Below are 27645 nucleotides of genomic sequence, written 5' to 3'. Positions count from 1 at the left end.
TGCACGTCACATTCTCTACAGCAATCTGCCTTCCTAACTTGTCCCTTTATTAATTCTTTTGCCTTTCATTATTATTCCCAAATTTCTTGATCTACCACATTTTCACACACTTTGTATTTCATTCTCACATTCCCTTCCTAATTTCTGTACAATATAAAACCAGTTCTGTCTGATTTTCTCTCTCAGGATGATCCCAGTAGTTCTGATGTTTTCTATTTTGTTTCAGATCCTTAGCATGCATAATTTTGTGCATGTTGTTGCATAAAATGTAAATTGCTATGCCCAACTACAACCTTTCATTTAAAATGCAATTATACATCCAACCAGCATCCACTGAAATCTGAGAATTGAAAGCAAGCTCACAGCTATACATGTACCAAATTAACAAGTTAATGCCTAATTATTTCTCGACTATAATGAGCATTAGAATGTAATTTAAAAAGAAACCAGCTAGGTGCTCAAGTCTGCACATTCATTCAACAACATCACAGCTGATCCAATTTTGTCTTCATCCCCATTTTTCCAATCCTCCTTATTACCATTACATCCCTTGTTGTTTCAGCATGCCCACCTTCAATTTATCCAATGCCAAAGCTCTCTGGAGTGAAAAATTCCAAAGATTCAAAATCCACCTCAGAATTTGTTAATCAACCCATTTTTGTGTAATCAGCAAATCAGTCTTCTGGTCACCCAGTCCCCTGGTCCAATCATTGACACAGACTTTCAACAGTCGAGGCCCAAACAATAATCCTATAGCACCCACGAGTTACTGCTAATCCAAAAAATGATCCCCATCTGACAGTCAACTGCCTGTGGTGTGTCATCCTTCACTTCTCCCTGGTTCCACAAGTCGCAATAACCCCTTCAGGTCTTTTCTCATCATACCAGCTACCTCTATTTTACACTATTCTGACAATTCCTTTCCTCTCACTGATTGCTGCTTGACCCATTGAGTTCCTCCAGCAGATTATGTGTGGCTGCAGATCTCAAGATCTCCAGGTTCTTGCGTGTATCCCAAATCTTTCCATGTTACAATTTTTGCAAAAAAAACTCCAGCAAAGTAATCAAATGCCAGTCTTAATATTAACAGTTTAGGAATAATAATTGTTTTAAATTCTATGAACAAGTGGCGTAACAATTCTGAAGAGTTAGACTTTATTAATATAGAAAGTCACATCAGCATTGCTTATTTTCATTTTGTTTTAAAATCACTCTAATACTTCCTAATAATGATTTTTACAATTTTTCCAGATGATAGGATAATTATTTTCTGCTTTATGTCTCCCTCCTTCCCAAGCGAAGGATGTTATATTTACTTTTATGACCTTTTAGATTGCAACCAATTTATCCACCAACTTCCGCTATGACATAAAAATGCAGGGTACCTCGAGTCCAGAGCAGATTCCAGTTTTTAAATCAGTTGATGATCTTGTAATTTTATGATATTGGTTATTTATTAATATTCAGATGTTTTTAATTCTACAATCTTAAATAGGTTCCAACCTGAAATCCACATTTTGTTTCAAACTGAGAAAGGACACGGACAACTTGGATTACAATCATTTGTAACGACTAATATCGCACGTTTCTAAGTACCTCGCTCAAAATGAACTGCCACACCAGTGTTGAATTCTTTCTTTAATAAACAGCTAAATTAACACAATTTACACTTGAAAAGCTGTTCATTTTTCAAAAAAAAAAATCACAGGTTCTGCCGTGAACTTTTGTGACCCACGATTTAAAGTTGAAATTTCCGACAGGGGTGCAATAGTTTGTTCCAGTTATAATGCCTCCAAGTGCCTGAACCCTTGGGTTTAAATTTCGTGGGTTAATTTCCACAAAGCAGTGGCTTGGTTTTACTGCCTGGCTCTCAACTGGCGGCTCACTTCGCTGGCATGGCGCGGCCCGCAGCTGAACGCAGCCCGCAGCGTGGTGAAGGGGAGCCGCAGAGGAAACAGGCCCGCCTGAAGCAGCTCGGCCAGTCCGTCCGTCCGTCCCCCCCCGGCAGATCCAACCCACGCACACCTGTCCCTCCACCGCCGTTCCCCACCCTCACTCACTCACCCACCCCTCCGCGCTCTCACTCACCCACCCCTCCGCGCTCCCACTCACCGCTTCACCGGCTCTCCTCCGCGACAGTTCCCCCGCCGCTGCCTCTCAGTCACCTCCTCGCGTTAATGGCGGACACCAAAGAAACCGCATCCCATTGGCCACCGCCCAGGCCGGCTCACGCGCTGACATCGCACTCCGTGCCGCCAACCAATGAGAAGTAGCCATTCGCTTTGGTGTCGCGGTTTGAGATCTGAAAATACCGTCGGAAAGTCCAACTCGAAAGGGGCAGATTGTTGAGGGGAATCCTCAAGTTCTTCTGCATCGAATAGTAATAATTCAGCTGCATTTGAAATGCCGAAAGTCACGTCCTTCCAATATTGTGAAAGGTGCATCATCCAATCAACGACTAAACTCTGCTCGTCCTCCCGTTTCAGTCGCCGGGAATTGTAGCAGCGATGTTCACTGCGTTTCACCGGTGGTTTTTGTTCAAAGCACTTCCTTCCTTGCCAAAGGCGTTGGTATCTTCACTGTTCACCATTTCAGTCTTTCCCTTGCCCTTCATCCTTTTCGTCTCTGGCGCGACCCTGGGAGTGAGACATCGTGCAACGAGAAGAGACGAGTTAGTCACCTCGTGGGCAGTCTCCTGATGTTCGGAGTCTAAATTGAATGTGTGAAGGGATAAATGAGTGAGTTGGCAACAGTGCTTTAAGGAACTTCATTGAAAAGGATGTTAATGAGCCCAGAGGACCCCAAAAACCCAGCAGCAATAGATATTCACCAAGACAAATGGTTACTTAAACAAAAGTTGACTTTAATGATCTTCAAACATGAAAACGACCAAACTTTAACTTATTACTATTAATTTTACAAAATTCAAAACGGTCAACCAGTTTACCTATCTCGGCTGCACCATTTCATCGGATGTAAGGATCGACGAGATAGACAACAGACTCACCAAGGCAAATAGCGCCTTTGGAAGACTACACAAGAGTCTGGAAAAACAACCAACTGAAAAACCTCACAAAGATTAGCGTATACAGAGCCGTTGTCATACCCACACTCCTGTTCAGCTCCGAATCATGGGTCCTCTACCGGCATCACCTACGGCTCCTAGAACGCTTCCACCAGCGTTGTCTCCGCTCCATCCTCAACATTCATTGGAGCGACTTCATCCCTAACATCGAAGTACTCAAGATAGCAGAGGCCGACAGCATCGAACCCACGCTGTTGAAGATCCAACTGCGCTGGGTAGATCACATCTCCAGAATGGAGGACCATCGCCTTCCCAAGATCGTGTTATGTGGTGAGCTCTCCACTGGCCACCGTGACAGAGGTGCACCAAAGAAAAGGTACAAGGACTGCCTAAAGAAATCTCTTGGTGCCTGCCACGTTGACCACCGCCAGTGGGCTGATCTCGCCTCAAACCGTGCATCTTGGCGCCTCACAGTTCGGCGGGCAGCAACCTCTTTTGAAGAAGACTGCAGAGCCCACCTCACTGACAAAAGGCAAAGGAGGAAAAACCTAACACCCAACCCCAACCAACCAATTTTCCCCTGCAACCGCTGCAACTGTGTCTGCCTGTCCCGCGTCGGACTTGTCAGCCACAAACGAGCCTGCAGCTGACGTGGACATTACCCCTCCATAAATCTTCGTCCGCGAAGCCAAGCCAAAGAGAAGAAATTCTAAGCACACATGTATGTAATGTGCATGCAAGTTCAGTTATTTGATTCACAGTCAAATCTCACTTCTCACTACTCCAGGTTCACTAGTTACCTGTCTAGCTCCAGTATTTTAAATGAGATCTGTTTTGAACTGTTTGTATTTGACCTACACTAAAAAACCTGCCACACTTTATCTCCCAAAATCATATCTATATACTATATAAAACAACATATATCACACTAACATCTAAGGAACAAAAGCATCAGAAATTGTCATTTCTGATGTAAAAATGACAAAATGGATTCAAGCATGGAATTGTATTGTTTATTGACATGTCCTGAAATACAAGGAAAAACTTTATTTTATGCACTATCCAGGTAAGTCAACCTATCCCTGAGTACAATAGGTAGTGCAAAATAAAACAAAAATGTGGAGCATATTGTCGCAGAGAAAAAATATTTAGTCAAACTAACACTAAAGCCATTATCATTGTTCTATATGCTGATAGTAACATCATAATGTTCAACAGACATGTCCTGTCTTACTGAGGATTAAATTCTACATGATGGGTTGCAATAGGTAGTTGGGAATAAAGAGGGAGTATAGAATAAATCACACCTTATATGCCTGCATCCAAATTTACAAGAGCAATGGTGAACTTGTACACACAGTTCTTAAATGTTTCTTCAATCATCTACAATACTAACCTACATTCAACAGCTCCAACCATTAACTTCCAATATCTCTGAAGTGACACGACCACGTCACATCTTCACTTCTCCCTGCATTCTGAAGGGATTGTTACCCTTTTCATGGCACTTACCAAGCCCCCTATAGATGATACAAGACCTGCTCTTTCACCTCCTCCCTCACCACTGTTGATGAAACAGTGATTTAGTTACTTCTTCCAATTTAAAACACTTTCAGTGGCCACAATGTGGGAACTTAGATTGGATGATAATTTTGAATCTGTACATTTGACCCCAATCTTCCAGTTGTGTTTATTCTTCAATCCACTCTCATCTCAACCAATAGCACCTCACCTTCCAACTAGAGATATTACAGCCTTAGGAATTTGACTATTTCAGGTAATTCAAAATGTCAGCCTTTGCATTTCATTATTCCAGTATGCAGATTTTTTTTCTTTCAGCATTTTCAGATTTTATATGCATTACTATTTACACTTTCTCCAGTTAATTTTTACCACGATGAAAACTTTTGTCTTTTAATCAGTATTGCAGATTGGATTAATGCCAAATTCTTCAGTGAGAACCCAACATTATTTTTTTGATTGTCATTTAACACTTCATTCCTTTTAAAGTTCTATAATCATAGCAAAATGAACAATGTCCTACATTTTACCGTGACAGAGATATTTCTGGTTTCTCAGCTATCAGTTTGCTGCTCTGTAGCATTAATAACCAAGTTTGCAGGTTGAGTTGCAGTCATGCACAATCCTCAGTGTCCAATGTTCAGAAATGAGTGGTGTACAGGTAAAACACTCAATTTGTGCTATGTTACTTATTCACAATTTTCTGACAAATACTATGAGTTAAAGTTTCAGGCTTTAGAATAAAATGCCCTGTTACAATCTCAAAAATAAAAATTAACATCTTTGTAATATTGAAACATAAACAGCAAATTTTGTCGTGTGAAGCTGATTTGGTAAGTACATCTTAACTGGGAAAAAAGTTACAACTTATAATTTGTTTTAAACTTACCAGGGATAAGAAGTTGGGATGAATTGAGAAGGAGTACAAAAAACAGAAGTGTTCAGGAAAGTGTGAATCTATGGAAGATATAATTCTGTGGCATGATCTATTCTACGTCCGAACAAACTCAAGGTTTGCATAAGGACCACCCAGCACACACTGTTCTCGCTGCTACCATCAGGAAAAAGGTTTAGGTGCCACAAGACTCGCACCACCAGGTTCAGGAACAGTGGCTACTTTTCCATCAAACTCAATTAGGGATTTATTTAAGGACTCTTACTTTTGCATTCTTTTGATTTTTTTCCCCCCTCTGTATCACAGTCAGTTTGTTTACATTTCTTTATTTGTTTAGGGGTGGCCAAGCACAATTCCAATGCTATCTAGAAATTTGCCCATTACAGCATGGTTGTCTGCAGAATCACAAACAGCAATGAGGGAGATCGATCAGCTTGTTGAGTGGTGTGACCACAGCAACCTTTCACTCAATAGCAAAACCAAGGAAATGATTGTGCACTTCAGGAGAAAGTCAGGATAACACAAACCAGTACTCATCAAAGGCTCAAAAGTGGAAATCCTGGGTATCAACATCTCCAAGGATGTGTCCTGGAACCCCCATGTCAATGCAATCATGAAGGTGGCTTGCCAATGGCTATATTTTGTGAGGTGTTTGAGGAGATTCAGTATTTTGAACTCAAAAGGCTTCTACAGGTGTACCATGGAGAGATTCTGGCTGGTTGCAAAGCTTAGCCTGTGACATCACGGGCATCAGATTTCATTCATCGAGGACATCTATATGAGGCAGCCTCTATCCTCAAGGATCCCACCACCCAGGCCATGCCCTCTTCACTCTGCTACCATCAGGTAAAAGATACAGGAGCCTAAAGATGAGCACTCAGCGGCACAAGGAGGCTTCTTTCTCATTGTCATCACATTCCTGAATGATCAATTAATCAAAGATACTGCCTTACTTTGACTTTTTGTGCACTATTTTTATAAAGTTTACATGAATGTTTGCACTGTGACGCTTCTGCAAAACAACACATTTCATTTCATGACTTGTTCATGACAACAATTTCTGATTCTGATGTGTACGTCGAGTCTGGTTTTTTTTGCACTATCAAAAAGTTGCAATTCTGCCTCACCTGCAAGAAAAATTCTCAAGATTATATGTCATGTATGTACTGACAATAAATTGGAATAAATTTGATTCTGAGAAGTGTCAATGGGAAGTGTTCATGAGGGTGATCAGGATTGGTATCTTAAGATGGAGATGTGAAAATAGTTACAAAAATTAATTTACAGGTGGAAAAATTTGTTAATATTTGATTACATACAGTCTGGCTGGAAAGAATGTGCAAAGCTTCCCAAATCAGAATATTAATGGTTCACAGAGACAGAGCATTTAATTCTCCTATTTCAGATTTCCATTAAAAAAATTAAGACCAGAAAGTGAGAATGAAGCATTCTTCTTCTTGCTCAGTCCACGGAGGTCAAGTCAGCATGACAATGATCAATGAACTACTATTAGTATAATTTAAAACTGATAAATCAATCGTCTTGTTAAAAAAAGTTGCCAAAGTTTTTATATTGTTTGCCTCTCATTTTTCAATGCAGTTTTGCAGACAAATTACTTAAAAGTTAGAGATTGCATTTAAGAAATAGTATACTTAGAAATCCCAAGTATCAAAACATCTTTTAAAATAAAGTGATCATTGTTTGCAAGAGTTGCTAAGGTGCAACAGTTTAAGTAGGAAGACCTGTAGGAATTAGTTACTTCCCAATTGAGAACTGTGAAAGATACACAAATCCAAAAGAAATCAGACTCATATTCCAGAAAAAATAATCTACATTTGGGCTAGAGTACTTTGTCCACATAAGTCAGAAGTATAAAGTTTAACACTAGAAAAAGAGAGCTTCTTTTCTCTTTTGAGTCAGATACAAGGGCTCAAGACCAAAACATCAATTATGTATTTTTACCTTTGCTATTTAAAGGACACTACTTGACCTGCTGCATTCCTCCAGCTTTATGTTTTTACTTCAACCATAGTGTCTGCAGATTTTTGTGTTTTACCAATGATCAAGAAAAAGCTTGATCAAGCAATATCCTGGTCCCTATCAGTTCTGTTTTCTCAAAGCAGACTAGCAGAAAACAAAATTTTGGTATTTCAGATTTTATGTAGATTTTATCTACACCTAAATCTCACATTTTAAATCAAAAGACCATTAATAAAAATGACAGTAAAGTACATAATTCATGGACGGAAATTATTTATTTATGGGAGAAGGAAAGTATCAAGCAATTAGCATGTTCCCCCAAACATGATTTAGTCAAACTTTAGTGTATATTGTATGGATTATCTGAATTGTCTATTTCTTGGTCATCTGAAGCTTGGTTAGATGCATTAGTGATCCTTCATATTTACTCTCAAAACGGTTTATATTGCTCACCAGCCATTCTTCATTTTAAATGATGCTACCAATTACTGTTTAATGAGTACGCGCGATTAGGAACTGAATTGAACAGCACATGGATTGTTCACAAATCATCAGGTTTAATCAACCCAGAATGGATTAAAATCGAGTCCTCTATGTGAATAGCAAGTGTCCAACACACTGCATTTGACCTATATGCTATCCATTCTCTCATCATTTGGATTTAATTCTTCATTGAAGAGCAAATTTAACCGTTCAGAACCTCAGTTTTTGTCACGTCCAGTAGTTTGTTCCTCATGGCACCTCTCATCACTGAATTTAAAATAAGTCACATTTGTTTATTTCCACCGTTTATTGTGCTTCTTTCTCTTGAAAACACCATCCTGGTAGTAGATTTAGCTGGTGCTGCCATTCTGCAAATATTCATTATACAACTTCTCTTGAGTTTCATAAATTTTTCTAAGTTTCTTGATCTGTCCCTTGCTGAGTTCTTTACCTTCAGTATCGTGAGTTGGAAATCCCTTTAAGAAAATAAGCAAAACTAACTTTAAGTATTTGAAAAATAGCACAACAGACAATGAAAAGTAAGCAAAGCTTAAATTTTGTCATAACAAAACAAGTCATTATTACTCTAAATAGCCATACATTTTTTCAAAGGAACTTTGGACTTTCAGTCCTGTAACATGACAAAATATGCGGTAATTACTACATGGATGAACTAAGCAGGCCCAATCACCCATCTGTATTATCTGATCTTGCAGTTGCAATTCTACAATTGGGTTCATTTCCCTTCATTTAAAGCAGGGGTGGCCAACCTTTTAATTTTTAATTTAGACATACAACATGGTAACAGGCCATTTTGGCCCACGAGTCTTACACTCCCGGTATGTCCTCGTGGGCTGAAATGGCCAGTTACTGTGCTGTATGTCTAAATTTAAAATTAAAAGGTTGGCCACCCCTGTTTTAAGGTATAGTCAGCCAGGACTGGGCTCAAATGTGAATAAGTAATTTAAACAATTAAGCTATAACTCTCGCAAGTTCTGCTATGATGTTACCACTTCATTGTATTTGACCTATATGCTATCCAATAAATACTGAAAGTTATTTATGCAATTGTTCACAAAAAAATGAAGAATTTTAATTGGTATCAAAGGAAAACAATGATCGTACTTCTTTGAAATATAAAATAATACTTAAACAACTTTAAGTTCAGATTTTAATTCCCTACACTATTCCCAAATAATGGAGGTTTGTGGACGAGGTGAAAGAAATGAAGTGCTTTGAGAATTTATTGATAGGTGATGGAAGTGGAGAGAGATTGGATGTCTATTGTGACAATGAAGTGGTCGTTCATGGAATTGGAATCTTCTGGAGGTTTATGCTTGGGTATATGTTTTCATCAGTTACTTTCTGGCCATTTTAAAATGCGAGCTGGAGCAGTTAATACCAATTGATACTTAATACTCTTGAAATAAGATTGCAAAGTGCTCCCACCTAAACACCTCACACACAGTTTCCTGAAAGGATCACACAATGCAATTATAAAGGTTGAAACCATGGTTTATTTTTGTTTCTTTGAGTTAGTGCACAAAAAATAATCACATTAGCTTTCACTGCTTCTTCAGATGGATAGGAATAAAATGGGAAGGTAGTCTGATAAAAGCATCTGCATGAGCTGCAGCTTATTGACAATACTGTTTCTGAATACACAAAGCAGTAGGGTGAAGTGTCATCCCATTTACTACAAAATATGTGCCAATGCTCCAGGAAGGTACTCAGGGATAGCTATCAAGTCACATACCTTATAAGACACTTTCTGTTGGGCTATTCTGTGTCTTTAAATTAATGCCAAACATCCCACAATTCTTTGAAGGATTTCTGGCCAAATTTTGGTGGATTGCTTTCTGATAAAATGGTCGACATTGCAATTTTTTGAATTGTGTAGTGCCATCTGCGCATGCATCAAAAAGCATTGTGTTCATTTACTTTTGTCCCCCCCCCAACATAAATTGTGTGAGATTGAATTTTACTCTGCATCTCAAATTTGTGAATTTTGTAAGGGCTAATTTCCATTTCCTGAACAGCCATAACGTAAGGGTCCCTAAGTCTTCATCATGGGGAAGTTGTGTGAAAACTGCTATCTATTCTAAATGACAACATTCAAAACTGCTCACTGTGAAACTAAAGTGACAAATGAAACAATTGACAAGTTCTTTATATTTGTCTTTGTTCACTTAATTTGCATGGCAATCTCTTGGTTATTGTCGACATGCTGTAGTGTAAGAGGGTAAAAATGACATTCTAAATTGAAGACCTACAGCCAAAGCAAGGCATTCATTTGATTTATCAATAGATCAAATGCAAAGAACCAAAGTTTTCAAAGAAATGACCACATCAGGAAATCCTGATAGCCAGAGTTGGGAAGTGCTTCCGATTTGAATAGGTGAATGCTCTTTCCCTGCTTCAATTATTTGAGTGCTTGGCTCTGCATACCATAAAACCAACATTACTAAGTTAAATTAAAGAAGAGATACAAGAAGCCCATGCTGGATTGATGAATGAGAATGGTTCAGCTGTGTTTTTTCACCAGCAGATGAACCTGGCCTCTGAACCACTGAGAAAATGCTTCATCGTTGGGGATGCTCAATTTCAAATGGAATATTAAACCAGAGACCTCTGCTCTTTCTTGCATGGATATCAAGGTCCCCTGATGCTTTTCTGAAAAAGGGCATTTATCTCTCAATCAGATAATCTGGCCATTATTGCATAGAAATAGTAACTCCAATTTAATTGTGTCATGCATTTGTGAATTCAATATATGCAAATCTTCCTCAATGACAATTATTAGTCATTAAGAAACTGGAGGCTCAAGTCCTATCTCCATAAAACAATTCCAGTCAGTCCCATTTCTCAACTCTATTCATGTGTCCCCCCCCCCACCTGTCTCCTTGCAAGTTTACTTACATCATGCTGATCCAGTATAAAGCTGTTCCTCATACCCTCCCATACCCCCCCCTTTTATCTTCAAAGATTTACATCTATATTCTTTGTACTGTATATTCCTTATAATGAACAGTATATTCCTTATACTGTTATTGTTTATCTTTATCCACCTCAGTTAAACTTGTCATAATCTTGGATACCTCCATCAAATCTTTCCTTTCTTAGCTCTGAGAAGAACCTCAACTTCTCAAACCTAAACACATAATCAAACCTTTCATCCTGGAACCACAGGTAGCATGGTTAGCACAACGTTACTACAATGCCAGCGAACCTGGTTCAAATCAGCTGGTGTCTGCTATGAGTTTGTACGGTCTCCTTTGTGTGGGTTTGCTTCAGATGCTCCAGTTTCCTCTCACCCTCCAAAATGTACAGGTGGGTTAATTGGGCAGTAGGGGTTTCATGGGCTGGAAGAGCCTTCTAGTGTGTCAAATCGTCAAAATTAAAAAGAAATTCTGGCATATATCTTTAGCTCTCACAGACAAATATCTGTTGTAATTGTGCTAACAGGACAATTCTCAAGTTACTTGCTTTTGTACTCTGATCTTCATTATGAAGAATAATATGTTTAGGCAATCACCATCTTATCATCTTGAAAGATTTATGCAGATGAACCTTCCTCAACACCCTATTGTTACTATATACTAATGTTGCCCTCCCATCCCACACACTTCCTCTGTAGTAAATTCTGTATGCCACTTATATTATGTCTTGTTGTGGTGGCTTGATAGGCACATAACTACATAATTAAATGATGGACACTTGGATGAAGTACTGGACACAATCTACATCTGCAGAACCATTAGAATTTATGCTTTCAAAACAAAAACACAAAATTTGTATAATGATCTTTCAATAAAGCTCTCCTTTATTCTCTTTACCAACCAATCAACCAAAATGGAATTTAGTTCACTATGTTCAAGTTAGCATTCCTTATCAGTAAGTCCTGATTTTAACAACATTTAATTCTGGAAGGCATTAAAGTTAAAAATTTATTTTTTCAAATTTAGACATGCAGCACAGTAATGGGCCATTTCGGCCCACATGTCCCTGCTGCCCAATTTGCACCCCATTAACCTACACCCCGGTAGATTTTGAACAGTGGGAGGAAACCAAAGCCCCCAGAGAAAACCCATGCAGACATGTGGAGAACGTACAAACTCCTTACAGACAGCACTCTTTGATAATATTCTTACTTAATTTCTACTTTCACTTTCCACCAAGAATTCCTACAGGGAAAACTTATCCATCTATTCTGATGGATGTTGTAAGAACACAGCATTTCTAATCATTCATATGATTGCAATCAGCAGAGATTTAATTTGGGTCTTTGTGGTCTAAATACCTCTTTAAGAAGCTGTCTCTAGCCAAGGCGATAGATGAGGTTAGCTCCATGTCATGTAATACTTACATTTTCATCAAACTTGGAATACTTGTCTTTTTCTAATCGGAACATTTCATTGGGAGGGATTTTCTTCTTTGCTAGTTTCATTGCCTTTAAGGAGATAAATACTGTTAGTCACTCATCTCTCACATTGAAATAAAATGTAATTACTTGGTCTGGCAGAGTTAGATTTGATAATTCTGTTAATCTGTACATCTGATCAGCTCTACAACCTCCATTTCACCCTTACCTCTTCTTTCTTCTCTCTTACCCCAACACACATATTTGATCAGAAGATGATGGACCTCTGCCAGTTCTGTCAGAGATGGTTAATGTTTACAGTATGACTGACTTATTTTTAATCTTCTTCCCTGAAACACCAGTTGAGCTGTCCAAAATTTGGCTCCTGTTCCAAAACTGACAACTGGTTTTGTGATCCTCCTCTAATTCCTGGTGTGAGAAAGCTCGCCAGCAGATATACTTTGAGGTGTTTGAGAAGATTCAGTAAGTCACCAAAGATTCTCAAAAACTTCTATAGGTGTACCATGGTGAGTTTTCAAGTTGCTTACATCACTGTTTGGTAGAGGCGCAAAAGCTCATGACAAGAAAAAAAACTCCTGCAGGTTGTTAACTCGGCCTGCGATATCACTGGCACCAGACTTCATTCCATGGAGGACATTGACCAGAGGCGGTGTCTTAAGAAAGCAGCTTCTATCCTCAAGGACTCCTACTAACCAGGCCACGCCTTGTCATGTAATATTTTGGAGATTTTTTTGGGAGATAAATTGGTAAAATTAGAGTAGGTTACATACATACACACACTTTAAAACAGATCTTAATTGAAATTCTGAAGAATTCATATTCACTGACTTTACAAAAACTATGGAGAATGCTATGCACATTTCACAAGTAGGTGTTAATTGAAATGATGTCATGAATTGAATGGACTGGAGACAGGTCTTCTGTGTGGAATATTTTTACAAGACTTCTGACCTTTCTGCAAAGTGCTCACTCAAAGGTCATTGAGAGGTTTGTTTACCTAAAACAACAGATTGGAGCAGAAGACTGACTCCTATTGTTTGCTGGAGAAGGATTTGCAAGTGAGAGAGAGAGGACATGTGGCTGGCAGTTGGAATCTGAGATGGAGAGAGAGAGTCACAGCTGAAACAAGCAGGAGAAGCTGGTTGGAACTGAAACAGAAACTCCAGAGTGGCGGATGGCTGGAAGTGCTATCTGTCTGATGTTTCTCTTGGAATAAGCGGAACAAAAAGGAACTCTGTGGTAGGCTGAAAGAAAGAGGTTATCATCTGGAGAACCCTGATGGGGCAAGTTTCATCAGCAAGGCATTGAGGTAACTAATGGTGGTACCTCAGTTGTGGAAATCCTGAAACAACAAATCTCGCTGCAAATCTACAAAGAACCTTCCTGAGAGGTAAACATTTACCTTTTGGGCACCAAAGCCTGGTGAACTTCATACATGTTAAATTCTGTGTACAGTCTAAGAATTGCCTGAAACCAATGAACTTGGAAGAATGAGAAGTGAGATTGAACTGTGAATTCAAGAACTTTTCTTGAATTTACACACACATTACATTAGAAGGGGGTTAAGTTGGGTTAGTTAAGTTAATAGAGATGTTAAAAGTTTGATTTTGTTTTCATGTTTAAAGATAATTAAAAACAACTTTTGTTTTAGTAACTACTTGTCTTGGTGAATGTCTATTGCTGCTGGGTTTTGGGGTCCTTTGGGCTCATAACACTCTTCACTCTGCTACCATCGGGAAAAAGCTACAGGAGCCTAAAGATAAGCACTCAGTGGCACAAGGACAGTTTATTCCTCATTGCGATCAGATTCCTGAATGATCAATGAACTAAAGACCCTGCCTTACTTTGACTTTTCATGCACTATTTTTATTTTATGTTGTAAGGTGGTTTTATATGAATGTTTGCCTTCTGATGCTGTTGCAAAACAACAAATTTTGTGACTTGCTTATGACAATAAATTCTGATTTTGGCATCCTTGAGTTTGCAACAGTCAATCCAAAACTACAGTTATTCCAGCCCCTACTCTGTAGAATTTGGTTTCTACCAGCTCTGCAGGATTTGACAATTTAACATTTCAACCCTGAATGTTGAAATCTAAGGTGTTCTGCCATTTCACTGACTTTTTCAGTGCTGGTGTGATTAAATCACCTCCTTATCTTGTAAAGACAACTCAAGGCATATCCTTGAATTTTCTCCATTTTTAATGATCTTTCATGACACAAGAAAAAGCAATTACAACTCAGGTGCTCCCTGGCTCTCTAACCTCTGCCAGGAGTCTGCACCAATGTTTACTTGGCCAAATCCAATGAAAAACTTTAAATATCGCTGTTGCAGAGGCTAAATTCCTTCACTGTTTGAAAGGTCTTGGATAGGTTGAAAAGAATTATGAATGATCATTGATAATTCTGCCCTCTTCAACTCAGCATTTTCTTTCCCCACAAGCTGGGCAGTCTTCGTATAAAAACAAGGCTCAAACTTCCTCCACAAAACTCTCATGCATGAACCTCCATTCCATTTTAATTTGTCAAAGTTTCCTATTGTGTCCAGACTCTCAATATCATTGACCTTGGCTTTTAGAATGTTTACATGAATAGATATAGAATTACTTGACTTTGACTAGAAAAAAAATCTCCATCTCTTGATGTAAAGAGTTTGTTTAAAAATGATTTCAATTTCAGGCCTTGTTGAAATTGTTATATATTTGCTGCAATATATAAATGTATTTAAAGAAATAATAATTAGTAAGGAAATCCATTTGGCTCATCTTTGTTCATCAATTCGCAAAGCTGCACATCACATTTTCCAATTAATTTTTGAACTATCTCAGGTGTTTACCTTAGTAGCATAATTTTAATCAGTCTTGTCAAGCTTTTTAACAGTTTTGGCCTGTTGTTAGTTTTAACCTTTTTTTTAAATAAAAACGGCACTCAATTATTAAATTATTTGATGGATTTTTCAGACAAAGCAGTTATAGAGAGCGGGCTAACATACTCTCGAAATTAATGCCATATCAAATTTGATTTCAGTTTTATTTTTTATATGGATTATAAACTAAAATACAATATTTCAACTAGTTTAAGATGAACTGTAGATTTGTTTGGAATAATGTGTTTTTTCTGCTCAGGAGCAGTGCGAAAATGAAACACCGGTGCGATTGACAAGTGCGTGTTATCATAATGTGACAGTTTGTATAGGAAGTTTCCAATTATTTAACATCTTTATAATGGAATGTTGATTTGAAAATGTGCAATAATCAGTGCAGTAAGGGCTGGGGGAGAGGGGGCAAGGGGGATGGTCAGGGGAAGGCAAAGGGGAGAGGTAGTGGGAGGGGAGGAGAGTTGGTAAGGGGATATCAGTGATTATACAGATGGAATGTGAATGATAAAATGAGTTTCAACAGGAGTAAAGTTGACAATGTAATAAATTAACTGCAATTAACAACCATTATGTAAATATCTGAAAATCCCTGTTTGGCACCCAACATCACACACATATATTTGTCTTTTGGAAAAAACATTGTATTGGAATATTGGGCCTCCATGGCCAGACGAGAAGCTCTTATTGCTGGAATTGTAATCTATTCTAGTTAAGATTAATTGATTCACCATCGTAGCTGAAGGCACTGCCTTACAACTCCAGCATCCTGGCTTTAAACTCAACTCTGTCCTGACTGGGTGGAGTTTGCAGGTTCTGCACATAACCAGCAGGTGCTGTAGTTTCCTCCCACAACACATTGAGGTTTGTACAACTAATTAATGGAGGAACTCCGTGAGTTGAAGAGCATCAGTGGGGGAAGAAAGCAATTGTTGAGATTTTGGGTTGAGGCCTTGTATTAGGTCTGAGTGGAGAGAGAAGATGAGCAGTATAAAGAGAGGGTGAACAGGTGAGACAGGAGCTAGTGCTGGGCTGAGGTGGATACAGGGAAGTGTAGAATTAGGGGGGCAGAGGCAACCAAGTGATAGGTAGATACAGACAGAGAGGCAGATGAGGAGAGGATAGTTGCTGGAGGGTGATAAGGAAGATTGATTATGGAAACCACTTGGGGAGATTCAATTTGGTAGAAGGGAGAGGAGATCCAGTAGGTGTAGTAAATGGATGGAAGGAGAAGGGGGATGAAAGTGGGTGATGAGCGGCTATGGGAAAAAAGCCAAAGAAATGGAGAACCAGAGGGATGTAGGCAGAAGAAGGGCAACTATCGGCCAGTTAGCTTAACGTCCGTAGTTGGGAAAATGCTTGAAGCTGTCATTAAGGATGAAATAGTGAGACATTTAGAATGAAAGGGGCTCAATCAGGGAGAAGCAGCATAGATTCAGAAAGGGCATGTCTTGTTTGACAAACTTGCTGGAGTTCTTTTAGGATATAATGGGTGCAGTAGATAGTGGGGAACAGATTGATGTTGTATATTTGGATTTCCAGAAGGTGTTTGATAAGGTGCTGCACAAGAGACATCAATAAGATACAGATGAATGGAGGTGGGGGAAGTATATTGGCATGGATTGGGGATTGGTTAACTGAAAGAAGGCAGAGAGTCAGGATAAATGGGTGTTTTTCTTATTGGCAGACAATGGCAAGTGGGGTGATGCAGGGGTTAGTGCTGGGCCCGCAGCTGTTCACCATTTACACTGATGATTTGGAAGAGGGGACAGAGTGAGGTGTAGCCAAGTTTGCAGATGATACTAAATTGAGTGGAAAAGTAAATTGTACAGAGGATCTAAAGAGACTGCAGAAGGATATAGTAAAATTAGGTGAATGGGCAAAGGTCTGGCAGATGGAGTACAACATTAGTAAATGTGAGGTCATCCATTTGGTAGGAAAAAAATAGAGTAGAAAATTATTATTTAAATGGTGAAAAACTGCAGCATGCTGTAGTGCAGAAGGACTTGGGAGTGCTTGTGCATGAATCACAAAAAGTTGAGTTGCAGGTATAACAGGTTATTAAGAAGCCAAATGGAAGGTTGGCCTTCATTGCTTGAGGAATTGAATTCAAGAGCAGGGAGGTCATGCCGCAACTATACAAGGCACTGTGTACAGTTCTGGTCTCCATACTGCCTTGGAGGCAGTACAGTGGAGGTTCACCAGGTTGATCCCAGAGATGAGGAGGTTGACCTACGAGGAGAGACTAAATGGCCTGTGATTATACTCGCTCAAATTCAGAAGAATGAGAGAAGAGCTTATAGAAACATATGAAATTATGAAAGGGATAGATAAGACAGAGGCAGGAAAATTGTTTTCATTGGTAGGTGAGACCAGAATGAGGGGACACATCCTCAAGATTCAGGGGAGTAGATTTAAGATGGAGATGAAGAAAAACTTTTTCCCAGAGAGTAGTGAATCTGTAGAATTTTCTACCAGTGAAGCGGTTGAGGCTACTTCATTAAACATATTTAAGGTTCAGTTAGATAGATTTTTACATAAAAAAGGAATTAAGGGATTTGGGGAAAAGGCAGGTAGGTGGAGTTGAGTCAATGATCAGATCAGTCACAATATTATTGAATGGCGGTGCAGGCTCGACAGGCCAGATGGCCTACTCCTGTTCCTATTTCTTATGTTCTTATGAGAGAGGCAAATGCAGGAGGTAATGATTCCCTGTAATTATCAAAATTAGTGAAAGGGTGGGGCATACTTTACTCAGACAGGTTTTTTTTTCTCCCTAGTTTGCACTGGGTCATATCCTGACAGTGGAGAAGGCCAAGGACAGACAGCTTGGTGTGCAAATGGGAAGGGGAGTTGAAATAGTAAGCAATTGGAGTTTGGGATGGCCACTGCTAGTGCTCTGCAAATTGGGTGCCCAGTCCGCACATGGTCTCTCTCTCACCAGGAGCATGGGATGATGTGCATGTGAATGATTGCCTTGCCTGGAAAGATTATTTTCGTCCTTGGATGGCTTGAGGAGGGAGTGCAAGAACAGGGGCTGTATCTCCACGGCTGTTGGATAATATGCCACGGTGAGGAAGGGGTGAACATAAGAAATGGGGGCAGAAGCAAGTCTGCTCCACCATTCAACAAGATTATGGCTGATTTGGCCACAAGTGCCACTAACCTGCCTATTCCCCAATTCTTCTCATTCTTCAACTATCTATCTGCGTCTTAACTATATTTAAATATACAGCCTTTTCTGCTTCAGTGGGCAAGAGAATTCCATCGATCCATTGCTCTCTGGAAAAGAAGTTCCCATTCATCTCCGTCTCAAATCTACATCTCAGAATACTGAGGCTATCTCCCCTAGTTCTCATCTCACCTGCTTCTATCTCATCTATTTTATACATTTCTCTCAAATTTCCTCTTATTCTTCTGAACGCCAATGAATATAGTCCAAGGATGTTCAATCTCTCCTCATAAGATAGCCTGCTTATTTCCAGAAACAATTTGGCCAACCACTTCTGCATCACCTCCAAATTCAGTATATTCTTTTCTGCATTGAGGGGAATTGCACACAGTACTCCTCATTACTTCCCTGTATAGTTGAAATCGAATTCCCCTTAAATTCAATCCTTCGAGTAAACAAAGGCAAACACTCCATTTGCCATTTCAATATACGCAAAGTTAATTTGCAGGTTAATGTACACTGTACACTAACATACCATTAACATGTACATACGACTGTAAAGTGGTTCTCAACCTTTTTCTTTCCACTCACATACCACTGTAAGTAATCTCTATGCCATTGGTGTTCTGTGATTAGTAAGGGATTGCTTAAGGTTAGTGGGAAGGGAAGGTTGAGAATTACTGCTCTAGACCCAATTGTGACTGAAATATTGTGCTTGAGAAAAATTGTCATTGGCCCATTTCCTTTGGAGTTCTGAAACTGTGCACATAACGAGTCAATTAAGTATGATTTAAACAGTGGTTTTCAACCTTTTTCTTTCCACCCACATTAAATTTTGAGAAGAAAAAAGCCCAAATGCACAATGGGAATCCAATACCCCATTTTGTTTTCATGCAAGTGCCTCAGTATACTAACCTTTACAGTGTATAATTATGGTTCAATATAAAAAGGAGATGCAAATACCCAAGCACTGAGATAAATAAATGATCAGTCAGAGTCTTGCCCTCTACTTAGTGCTAATTTCCATCAAAGCGGTCAAGTTACTTGAAACAAACAATATATTGGTACGATGTCCCTGGCAACACGTGGCAAGTGCTTACCTCCAGCTCCTTTTTCTTCTGGGCTGCCTCTTCCTTCTTCCTATTTTTCACTTCTTCAATCTATTGAAGAAACAGCAGAGTTAAAAGGCTAAAATTTGCCATAAACACAATGGGCCCTGATTGCCTTCAACTCTCAGTGCACATCGTGCATTCACATTCCACACAATCTCTGCAGCTGCACAACCTGAGTGTAGAGGTTCAGACACATGATGCTTGACCTCTTGCTGCTGGGGATTGTTTTATCATTGGAGACACTTAAAAATGATTTAAATAGATTTAAGTGATCGGAAAAAATATTTAATACTACGAAAATCAAATAAAAAATTAAAAGTACATTTCACAAAAACATCAACAAAAAATTATTTTTTAAAAATCAAATCGCTTCCCTGCACTCAAGTTTACAATCCACAGGTGTGGATTATAGGGAGTGCAATCGTAATGAATGGAATCAAATGAATGCAATTGTGTTAGAAACACAACAGGCATAAAGCTGAGGCCCAAATACAAAGCTGGTCTTTCATCTCAGCAAAACTAGCTTCAGGCCTGTTGCTGAGGTGAATGTGTCTGGGGTCAAACACTGCAGGTAAGAACGTCAGGACTGCCAAAGCTGCAAAGAGCATTTTGCTGGTGGTTCTCTTCCAATCATTAACAATAAGTAATAAAACCATTTTTTTTCTCAGATTGGGTAATATCAATCTTTTGTGACATACTGTGCAACTAATTCTCTCTCAAGAAGACCTTACGTGATTCTACAGATGTCAAAGTACTCTGTCATTCTTTCAAAACAGTCACTTTCCATGTTTGTCTATTCAGCATCAGTCGTGTATTACATTGCGTGCTTCATTTTTGTGAGATCCATTTTCACAGATTTGGATATCACATAAATTAGGACGTCATGAGCCATTTAATATTCCCCAAATATTCACCAACCAACATTAATAGTTCACCCCCTTGCTTATGAGAAATCTATCTCTGCCTTAAACTACAGTTTGAGGAAAAGATTTCCACGGATCCCCAAATGTCTGGAGAAAAATATTTGTGTCTCAAGTGGCTGTTTCCTTATTTTTAAATGATGATCCCACTTCTAGATTCTTCCACCAGAGGAAACATTACTAAAACTTCAACAAGACCCTTGAGGACCTTGTCTTCCTTCTTTGGCTTGGCTTCGCGGACGAACATTAATGGAGGGGTGATGTCCACGTCAGCTGCAGGCTCGTTTGTGGCTGACAAATCCGATGCGGGACAGGCAGACACGGTTGCAGCAGTTGCAAGGGAAAATTGGTTGGTTGGGGTTGGGTTTTTCCTCTTTTGTCTTTTGTCAGTGAGGTGGGCTCTGCGGACTTCTTCAAAGGAGGTTGCTGCCCGCCGAACTGTGAGGCGCCAAGATGCACGGTCTGAGGCGATATCAGCCCACTGGCAGTGGTCAATGTGGCAGGCACCAAGAGATTTCTTTAGGCTGTCCTTGTACCTCTTCTTTGGTGCACCTCTGTCTCGGTGGCCAGTGGAGAGCTCGCCATATAACACAATCTTGGGAAGGCGATCGTCCTCCATTCTGGAGATGTGACCTACCCAGCGCAGTTGGATCTTCAACAGCGTGGGTTCGATGCTGTCGGCCTCTGCCATCTCGAGTACTTCGATGTTAGGGATGAAGTCGCTCCAATGAATGTTGAGGATGAAGCGGAGACAATGCTGGTGGAAGCATTCTAGGAGCCGTAGGTGATGCCGGTAGAGGACCCATGATTCGGAGCCGAACAGGAGTGTGGGTATGACAACGGCTCTGTATACGCTAATCTTTGTGAGGTTTTTCAGTTGGTTGTTTTTCCAGACTCTTTTGTGTAGTCTTCCAAAGGCGCCATTTGCCTTGGCGAGTCTGTTGTCTATCACGTCGATCCTTGCATCCGATGAAATGGTCCAGCCGAGATAGGTAAACTGGTTGACCGTTTTGAGTTTTGTGTGCCCGATAGAGATATGGGGGGGGTTGGTAGTCATGGTGGGGAGCTGGCTGATGGAGGACCTCAGTTTTCTTCAGGCTAACTTCCAGGTCAAACATTTTGGCAGTTTCCGCAAAACACCTCCTCAAGCGCTGAGGAGGTGGCTCTTAATGGGCAACTAAAGCGGCATTGTCTGCAAAGAGTAGTTCACGGACAAGTTTCTCTTGTGTCTTGGTGTGAGCTTGCAGGCGCCTCAGATTGAAGAGACTGCCATCCGTGCGGTACCGGATGTAAACAGCGTCTTCATTGTTGAGGTCTTTCATGGCTTGGTTCAGCATCATGCTGAAGAAGATTGAAAAGAGGGTTGGTGTGAGAACGCAGCTTTGCTTCATGCCATTTTTAATGGAGAAGGGTTCAGAGAGCTCATTGCTGTATCTGACCCAACCTTGTTGGTTTTCGTGCAGTTGGATAACCATGTTGAGGAACTTGGGGGGGCATCCGAGGCGCTCTTGTATTTGCCAAAGCCCTTTCCTGCTCACGGTGTCAAAGGCTTTGGTGAGGTTAACAAAGGTGATGTAGAGTCCTTTGTTTTGTTCTCTGCACTTTTCTTGGAGCTGTCTGAGGGCAAAGACCATGTCAGTAGTTCCTCTGTTTGCGCGAAAGCCGCACTATGATTCTGGGAGAACATTTTCGGCAACGTTAGGTATTATTGTATTTAGGATAATCCTAGCGAAGATTTTGCCTGCAATGGAGAGCAGCGTGATTCCCCTAGAGTTTGAGCAGTCTGATTTCTCGCCTTTGTTTTTGTACAGGGTGATGATGATGGCATCACGAAGGTCCTGAGGCAGCTTTCCTTGGTCCCAGCAGAGCATGAAAAACTCAAGCAGTTTGGTATGCAGAGCTTTGCCGCCAGATTTCCAGACCTCTGGGGGGATTCCATCCATACCTGCTGCTTTGCCACTTTTCAGTTGTTCTATTGTCTTATATGTCCCTTCCCGGGTGAGGACCTCATCCAGCTCTAGCCTTAAGGGCTGTTGAGGGAGCTGGAGCAGGGCGGATTCTTGGACTGAGCGGTTGGCACTGAAAAGAGATTGGAAGTGTTCTGACCATCGGTTGAGGATGGAGATCTTGTCGCTGAGGAGGACTTTGCCGTCTGAGCTGCGCAATGGGCTTTGGACTTGGGGTGAGGGGCCGTACACAGCCTTTAGAGTCTCGTAAAAACCCCTGAAGTCGCCAATGTCCGCGCTGAGCTGGATTCGTTCGGCAAGGCTAGTCCACCACTCATTTTGGATCTCCCGGAGTTTACGCTGAAGATGGCTGCATGCACGATGGAAGGCTCGTTTCTTCTCTGGCCAGGATGGCTTTGCAAGGTGAGCCAGGTGGGGAGATCGCTCTTTGCCAGCAGCTCCTGGATTTCCTGGTTGTTTTCCTCGAACCAGTCCTTGTTTTTCCTGGAGGAGAAGCCCAGTACCTCTTCAGTGGATTGCAGTATGGCAATCTTCAGTTGATCGGAGAGGGTTTCAGGGGACGAGTCCATGAGGCGGATTGCATCCTCGAGCTTTGCTTTGAGGTTTGCCTGGAAGTTTCCTCTCACTTCGTCTGACTGCAAGTTTCCAACATTGAACCTCTTCCTGGGGGCTTTACTGTTCCTGAACTTTGGCTTGAAGTGAAGGTTGAGCTTGCAGCGAACAAGCCGGTGGTCAGTGTGGCATTCCGCGCTGGGCATGACCCTGGTGTGGAGCACATCTCGTTTGTCTCTTTCTCGCACCAGGACGTAGTCCAGGAGGTGCCAGTGTTTGGATCAGGGATGCATCCAGGTAGTCTTCAGGCTGTCCCTCTGCTGAAAAAGGGTGTTTGTAATGACAAGCCGCTGTTCTGCGCAGAGCTCCATCAGGAGGCGCCCTTTGTCGTTGCACTTGCCGACGCCATGCTTGCCCAGGATTCCTGGCCAGGTTTCTGAGTCTTTGCCGACGCGAGCGTTGAAGTCGCCAAGGATGACAACCTTGTCGGCTGTAGGGGTGCGTTGAATGAGGTTGCGCAGATCAGTGTAGAACTTGTCCTTTTCTGCTGGTTCTGCCTGGAGGGTTGGAGCATAGACACTGATGAGGGTGATAGATGCTTGTTTTGAAGGGGGAGTCGCATGGACATGATCCGGTCCGAGTGGCCTGTCGGGAGGTTTTCGAGTTTGGAGGCAATGGAGTTCTTGACCATGAAGCCTACACCAGATAGGCGTCGTTCATCCATAGGCTTGCCAGACCAGTAGAGTGTGTAGCCCGCGTTCTTGGAGGCTGCCTACAAGGCGGACTTCACTGAGAGTGGCTATGTCGATGTCAAGTCTGAGGAGTTCATGTGTGATGAGGACAGACCGACGTTCAGGTCGATGGCTGTCAGCCTTGTCTAGCATGGTTCTGATGTTCCAGCATGCAAGCTTGAGTTTGTGAGCATCTTTTGAGGGGGAGGACGTGGAGGGGGAGGATGTGAACACGTCCCCGGGCCTGCGCAAAGGAGCTTTTAGGTGGAGTGCAGTGTGCGCAGTACTGGCCCCACCCTTAACACCCATGGTTCATGTGCCATGTCCAAGCAAGCTGGGACGTGGCAGCGAGGTCCTTGGGTCGTAGGTTTTATATCTGAGGGCCTTCTCCTATGCAAGTTTCTTACCTGGGCTGGAGAGGCCTGCCTCCCCTCCTAGGTCGGACCATACCTGGTCGCAATCCAACCTGTTGGCCTCCGCCTGCCATTTCCTATATTTATATGTTAGGAGTATGTTAGGAGGCCCCGGTCTGGACAGAAGTGAGGGGAGGCGGTGGCCCCGGCCTCGGCAGAGCGAAGCAGGCGGAGGCCCTGGTCCGAACAGAAAGAAGGAGGCAGCGGCCCCGGTCTGGGCACAGGGAAGCCAGCGGCGGCCCCGACCGGGCAAAAGCGAGGGGGGGGGTGTGGGGGGAGGCAGGCGGAGGCCCCGGTCCGGGCAGAAAGAAGGAGGCGCGGCCCCGGTCCAGGCACAGGGCACTGAGGACCTTGTATATTTCAATCAAATCGCCTTTCATTCTTCGAAACTCCAGCAGATACAAGCTAGATCCAGCAGTGTGTCCAAACTTTCCTCACAAGATAGCCTGCTAAACATCAGTCTGCTAAACCTTCACTGAACTACTCTTAACACATATATAACCCAGTCTTGAATGAAGAAACCAATTTGAATACACACAGTAGTCCAGACATGGTCTCAACAATGCCCTAATATAACTGGTGCACAACCTTTCTCCTTTTATATTTAATTCCCCTTGCAATAAACAATAGCATTATGCTAACTTTCCGATTACTTGCTGTTCCTCTATGGGACAACCAGTTCCCTTGTGTCTAAGGCAGGGGTGTCAAACTCAAATTCACGGAGGGCCAAAATTAAAAACTTGGACTAAGTCGAGGGCCGAACTAAATATTTATTGAAAATTTTCAACAACATCTGCATGTTTTCTCTTCTTTCAACATATGTAATGTTAAACTTAATAGGATATAACTTTAGGAGGATAATGTTACAGGTCAGGAGTAGGTAGCTCAAGTTCACCCTTTGCTTGACCTGAGGGAAGCCTATTTGGTCCCTGTGGAGATGTAGTCAGCATTCACAGGCTGTGTCCATTTTGACCTGCATCAGGACTCAGCATTTCCTGCTCACTCCTCAGGCTCTAGGCCTCTATTCACCCTCGACCCACCATCCCTCTACCTGACCAGTCCTTTACCCAACCTCTACTCACCCCTCACTCCACTCGCTCTGCCCCTACCCATCCCATCCTATACACGCCCCTCTACTGCCTCTTCCCTCAACCTGTTCCTTCCTCTACCCGTCTCTCACTCTCTAATCACCCCTCTCCTACTCGCCCTGCCCCTCCCCTCTTACCTCTTCCCTATCCACACCTCCTTCTACTCATCCCTCCCTCTAACTGCCCCTCGCACCACCATAACTTCCCCTGCCCATTACTCCTCACCTACACCCTCTGCCCACCCCTGCTTACCCACTCACTCAGGCCCAGTGCGCTGCCGATCAGCCTTTGTGGACAGCCACCATCTCTCTCTTCACGTGCAGGGCCGAACCAGCCGTCCCTGGGGTCCGCGCGGGTGCAAGCGCTGAAGGCCGTGGCGACCGGGAGAAGTGCGCTCACGCTGTGGAAAGGCCGTCCGGTGCCAGTCGCGCGGGCCTCGCGCTGCCCGGGGGCCATGCGCAGCCTGCCATGCCCGTCGCGCCGACAGGAAATCACAGGCGCTTGCCCATCCGCCGCACCGCTCGACAGGTGGGAGAAGTGACTGGTTGTGCGGGGAGCCTTCCAACTGGCTTGCCGGCTGATGACTTCTCATGTTACAATTTCTCGTGTTACAATGGGGAAGGATGTGCAATGAAGGGGGAGGATGGTGGGGGTGACATTACCAAAAAACAGCATCGGCTCTCGCTGCAGGGCGGGCCACCTCTAATACATTTTTGAAATGATCTTGCAGGCCAAATATTTGGCCCGCGGGCCAGAGTTTGACATGTGTGGTCTAAGGGCTAGGCAATCTCTCATCATTTAAGTAAATTGCTTTTTTGTTTTCAAATTTTCCTGCAATATGCTCCATGACAGTGAGATTATGCTGAGGAGTACCAGGTGCAAGAAACATAACCGTAAAATCTTCCAATAAATCCAAAGGATCAACTTTTACATTTGAACACAAGAACTGGATGCTGCAAGGTCAGAATTTAAGTTCAACTTTATTGTAATCTGATTGTGGATATACATCACAATGAAACAGCATGTTTCTGGACCATGGTGCACACACAGTACAACCCTACAGACAAATGATTTGTATACAAAGCGAGCTAAAATAAATATGTATTGTATAAAAATAATTGACAGGTTAACAGGGTTGTTCAACAGTCTCACTGCCTGAGGAAAGAAGCTGCTTCCCAGTTCTGTTTTTTCTGCTCCTGTACCCCTTCTTTGAGGGTACTGTTTCAAAGATACTGCGGACTGCATGTTAAGACTTTTCAATTATTATCTGAGTCCTTTTTAAGCACTATTCACTGTAGATGTTGTCGACAGAGGGAAGGGGGACCTCAGTGATGATCTCAGTAAAAGCACAGAAATGCTGGAGAAACCCGGCTGATCTCACAGCATCCACAGGAGGTAAAGATATATAACCGACGTTTTGGGCCTGAGCCCTTCCTCAAAGTATGAGCAAAAAGCAGGCAGACATATGAATTAAAAGGTTGAGGAGAGGGAAAGAAAGGGCAGGAGAAGAAGTACAGTCTAAAAGCCAAAAGGTGATGATTAGACATGGATAGGAGGAGAGGAGAGGAAACATGAGGGGAAGAGGTGGTTCTGTGAATTCAGAGCTGGAGGAAATGAGACAGGGAAAAGAAAGAGGGAGACAGAGGTGAAGGAAAGATAGATGATAGAGTTGGGGGGGGGAAGCTAATGGAAACTAGAGAAGTCAATGTTAATGCCATTTGGTTAGAGGGTACACAGATGGAATATTTGATATTATTCTTCCATTTTGCAGGTGGTCTCAGTCTGGCAGTGCATGAGACCATGGGCAGACATGTCGGCAAGGGAATGGAATGGGAATTGAAATGGGTTACCTCTGGGAGATCCTGACGATTGAGGCGGACAGAGGCAAGATGCTCAATGAAGCGATCTCCAAGTCTGCGTCCAGTCTCTCCGATGTACAGAAGACCACAGCAGCAGCACCTAATGTATTGGATGACCCTAGCAAATTCACAAATTTTGCTTTACTTGGAAGGACAGTTTGAGGCCCCAAAAGGTGGTGAGAGAGGTGTGGGTGCAAGTGTAGCACTCCCTGCAGTCACAGGGGTAGATGTCAAGGGAGCAATTGGTGGGAAGGGAGGAATAATGAGGAAGTCACGGAGGGAGCAGTCCCTGTGTAAGGCAGAGATGGGAAGATATATCTGGTGGTGAGATCACATAGTAGGTGGCAGAAATGGCAGAGTTGTGTTGGATGCAGAAGCTTGCGGGTGGTAGGTGAGGACATAGGGAATTCTATGTGCAGATGTGCAGGTAATGGAGGATATCACATATTTCAATGTATACAAGTCAACCAGCGTGTGTCAACCCCCATTTTTTGAGGTTTTTTTGGGTTTAACAACTCGACTTGTATGGCAAAATATACGGTATATGGGTGAGGGCTGAGTTGATGGTTGTAAATGGGAAAGTGATGGTCATAAAGGAGGATGACATCTCAGATCATCTGTCATGGAAGACCTCATCCTTGGAGCAGATGTGATAAAAGAATTGTGAGAAAG

General features: G+C 42.0%; 2 protein-coding genes across 8 annotated transcripts in view; both read right to left on the bottom strand.

Moving 5' to 3' along the window:
- The window catches only part of nap1l4b (nucleosome assembly protein 1-like 4b), an 88968-nt gene extending 86752 nt beyond the window's left edge, over positions 1–2216 (bottom strand). For all 5 annotated transcript variants that reach the window (XM_069900890.1, XM_069900870.1, XM_069900899.1 and 2 more), the window contains exon 1: positions 2113–2216. The gene's annotated coding sequence lies outside the window, so the exon portion shown is untranslated. The remainder of the gene's footprint in view (positions 1–2112) is intronic.
- A 5461-nt stretch (positions 2217–7677) lies between these two features.
- cars1 (cysteinyl-tRNA synthetase 1) overlaps positions 7678–27645 on the bottom strand; it is a 99127-nt gene continuing 79159 nt past the window's right edge. For 2 of the 3 annotated variants that reach the window (XM_069900784.1, XM_069900777.1), the window contains 3 exons: positions 19432–19491; positions 12271–12354; positions 7678–8380 (listed from right to left, as the gene is read on the bottom strand). In XM_069900784.1, the coding sequence (XP_069756885.1) occupies positions 8255–8380; positions 12271–12354; positions 19432–19491 (270 nt within the window). In that variant the 3' untranslated portion in view covers positions 7678–8254. Of the gene's footprint in view, positions 8381–12270; positions 12355–19431; positions 19492–27645 lie in introns of those variants that run through there. The other variant, XR_011345578.1, reaches the window with a different exon arrangement.

Source organism: Narcine bancroftii, chromosome 1 (assembly GCF_036971445.1).
Source record: "Narcine bancroftii isolate sNarBan1 chromosome 1, sNarBan1.hap1, whole genome shotgun sequence".
Lineage (NCBI taxonomy): Eukaryota > Metazoa > Chordata > Chondrichthyes > Torpediniformes > Narcinidae > Narcine > Narcine bancroftii.
This window is presented reverse-complemented; position numbering and strand designations above follow the sequence as displayed.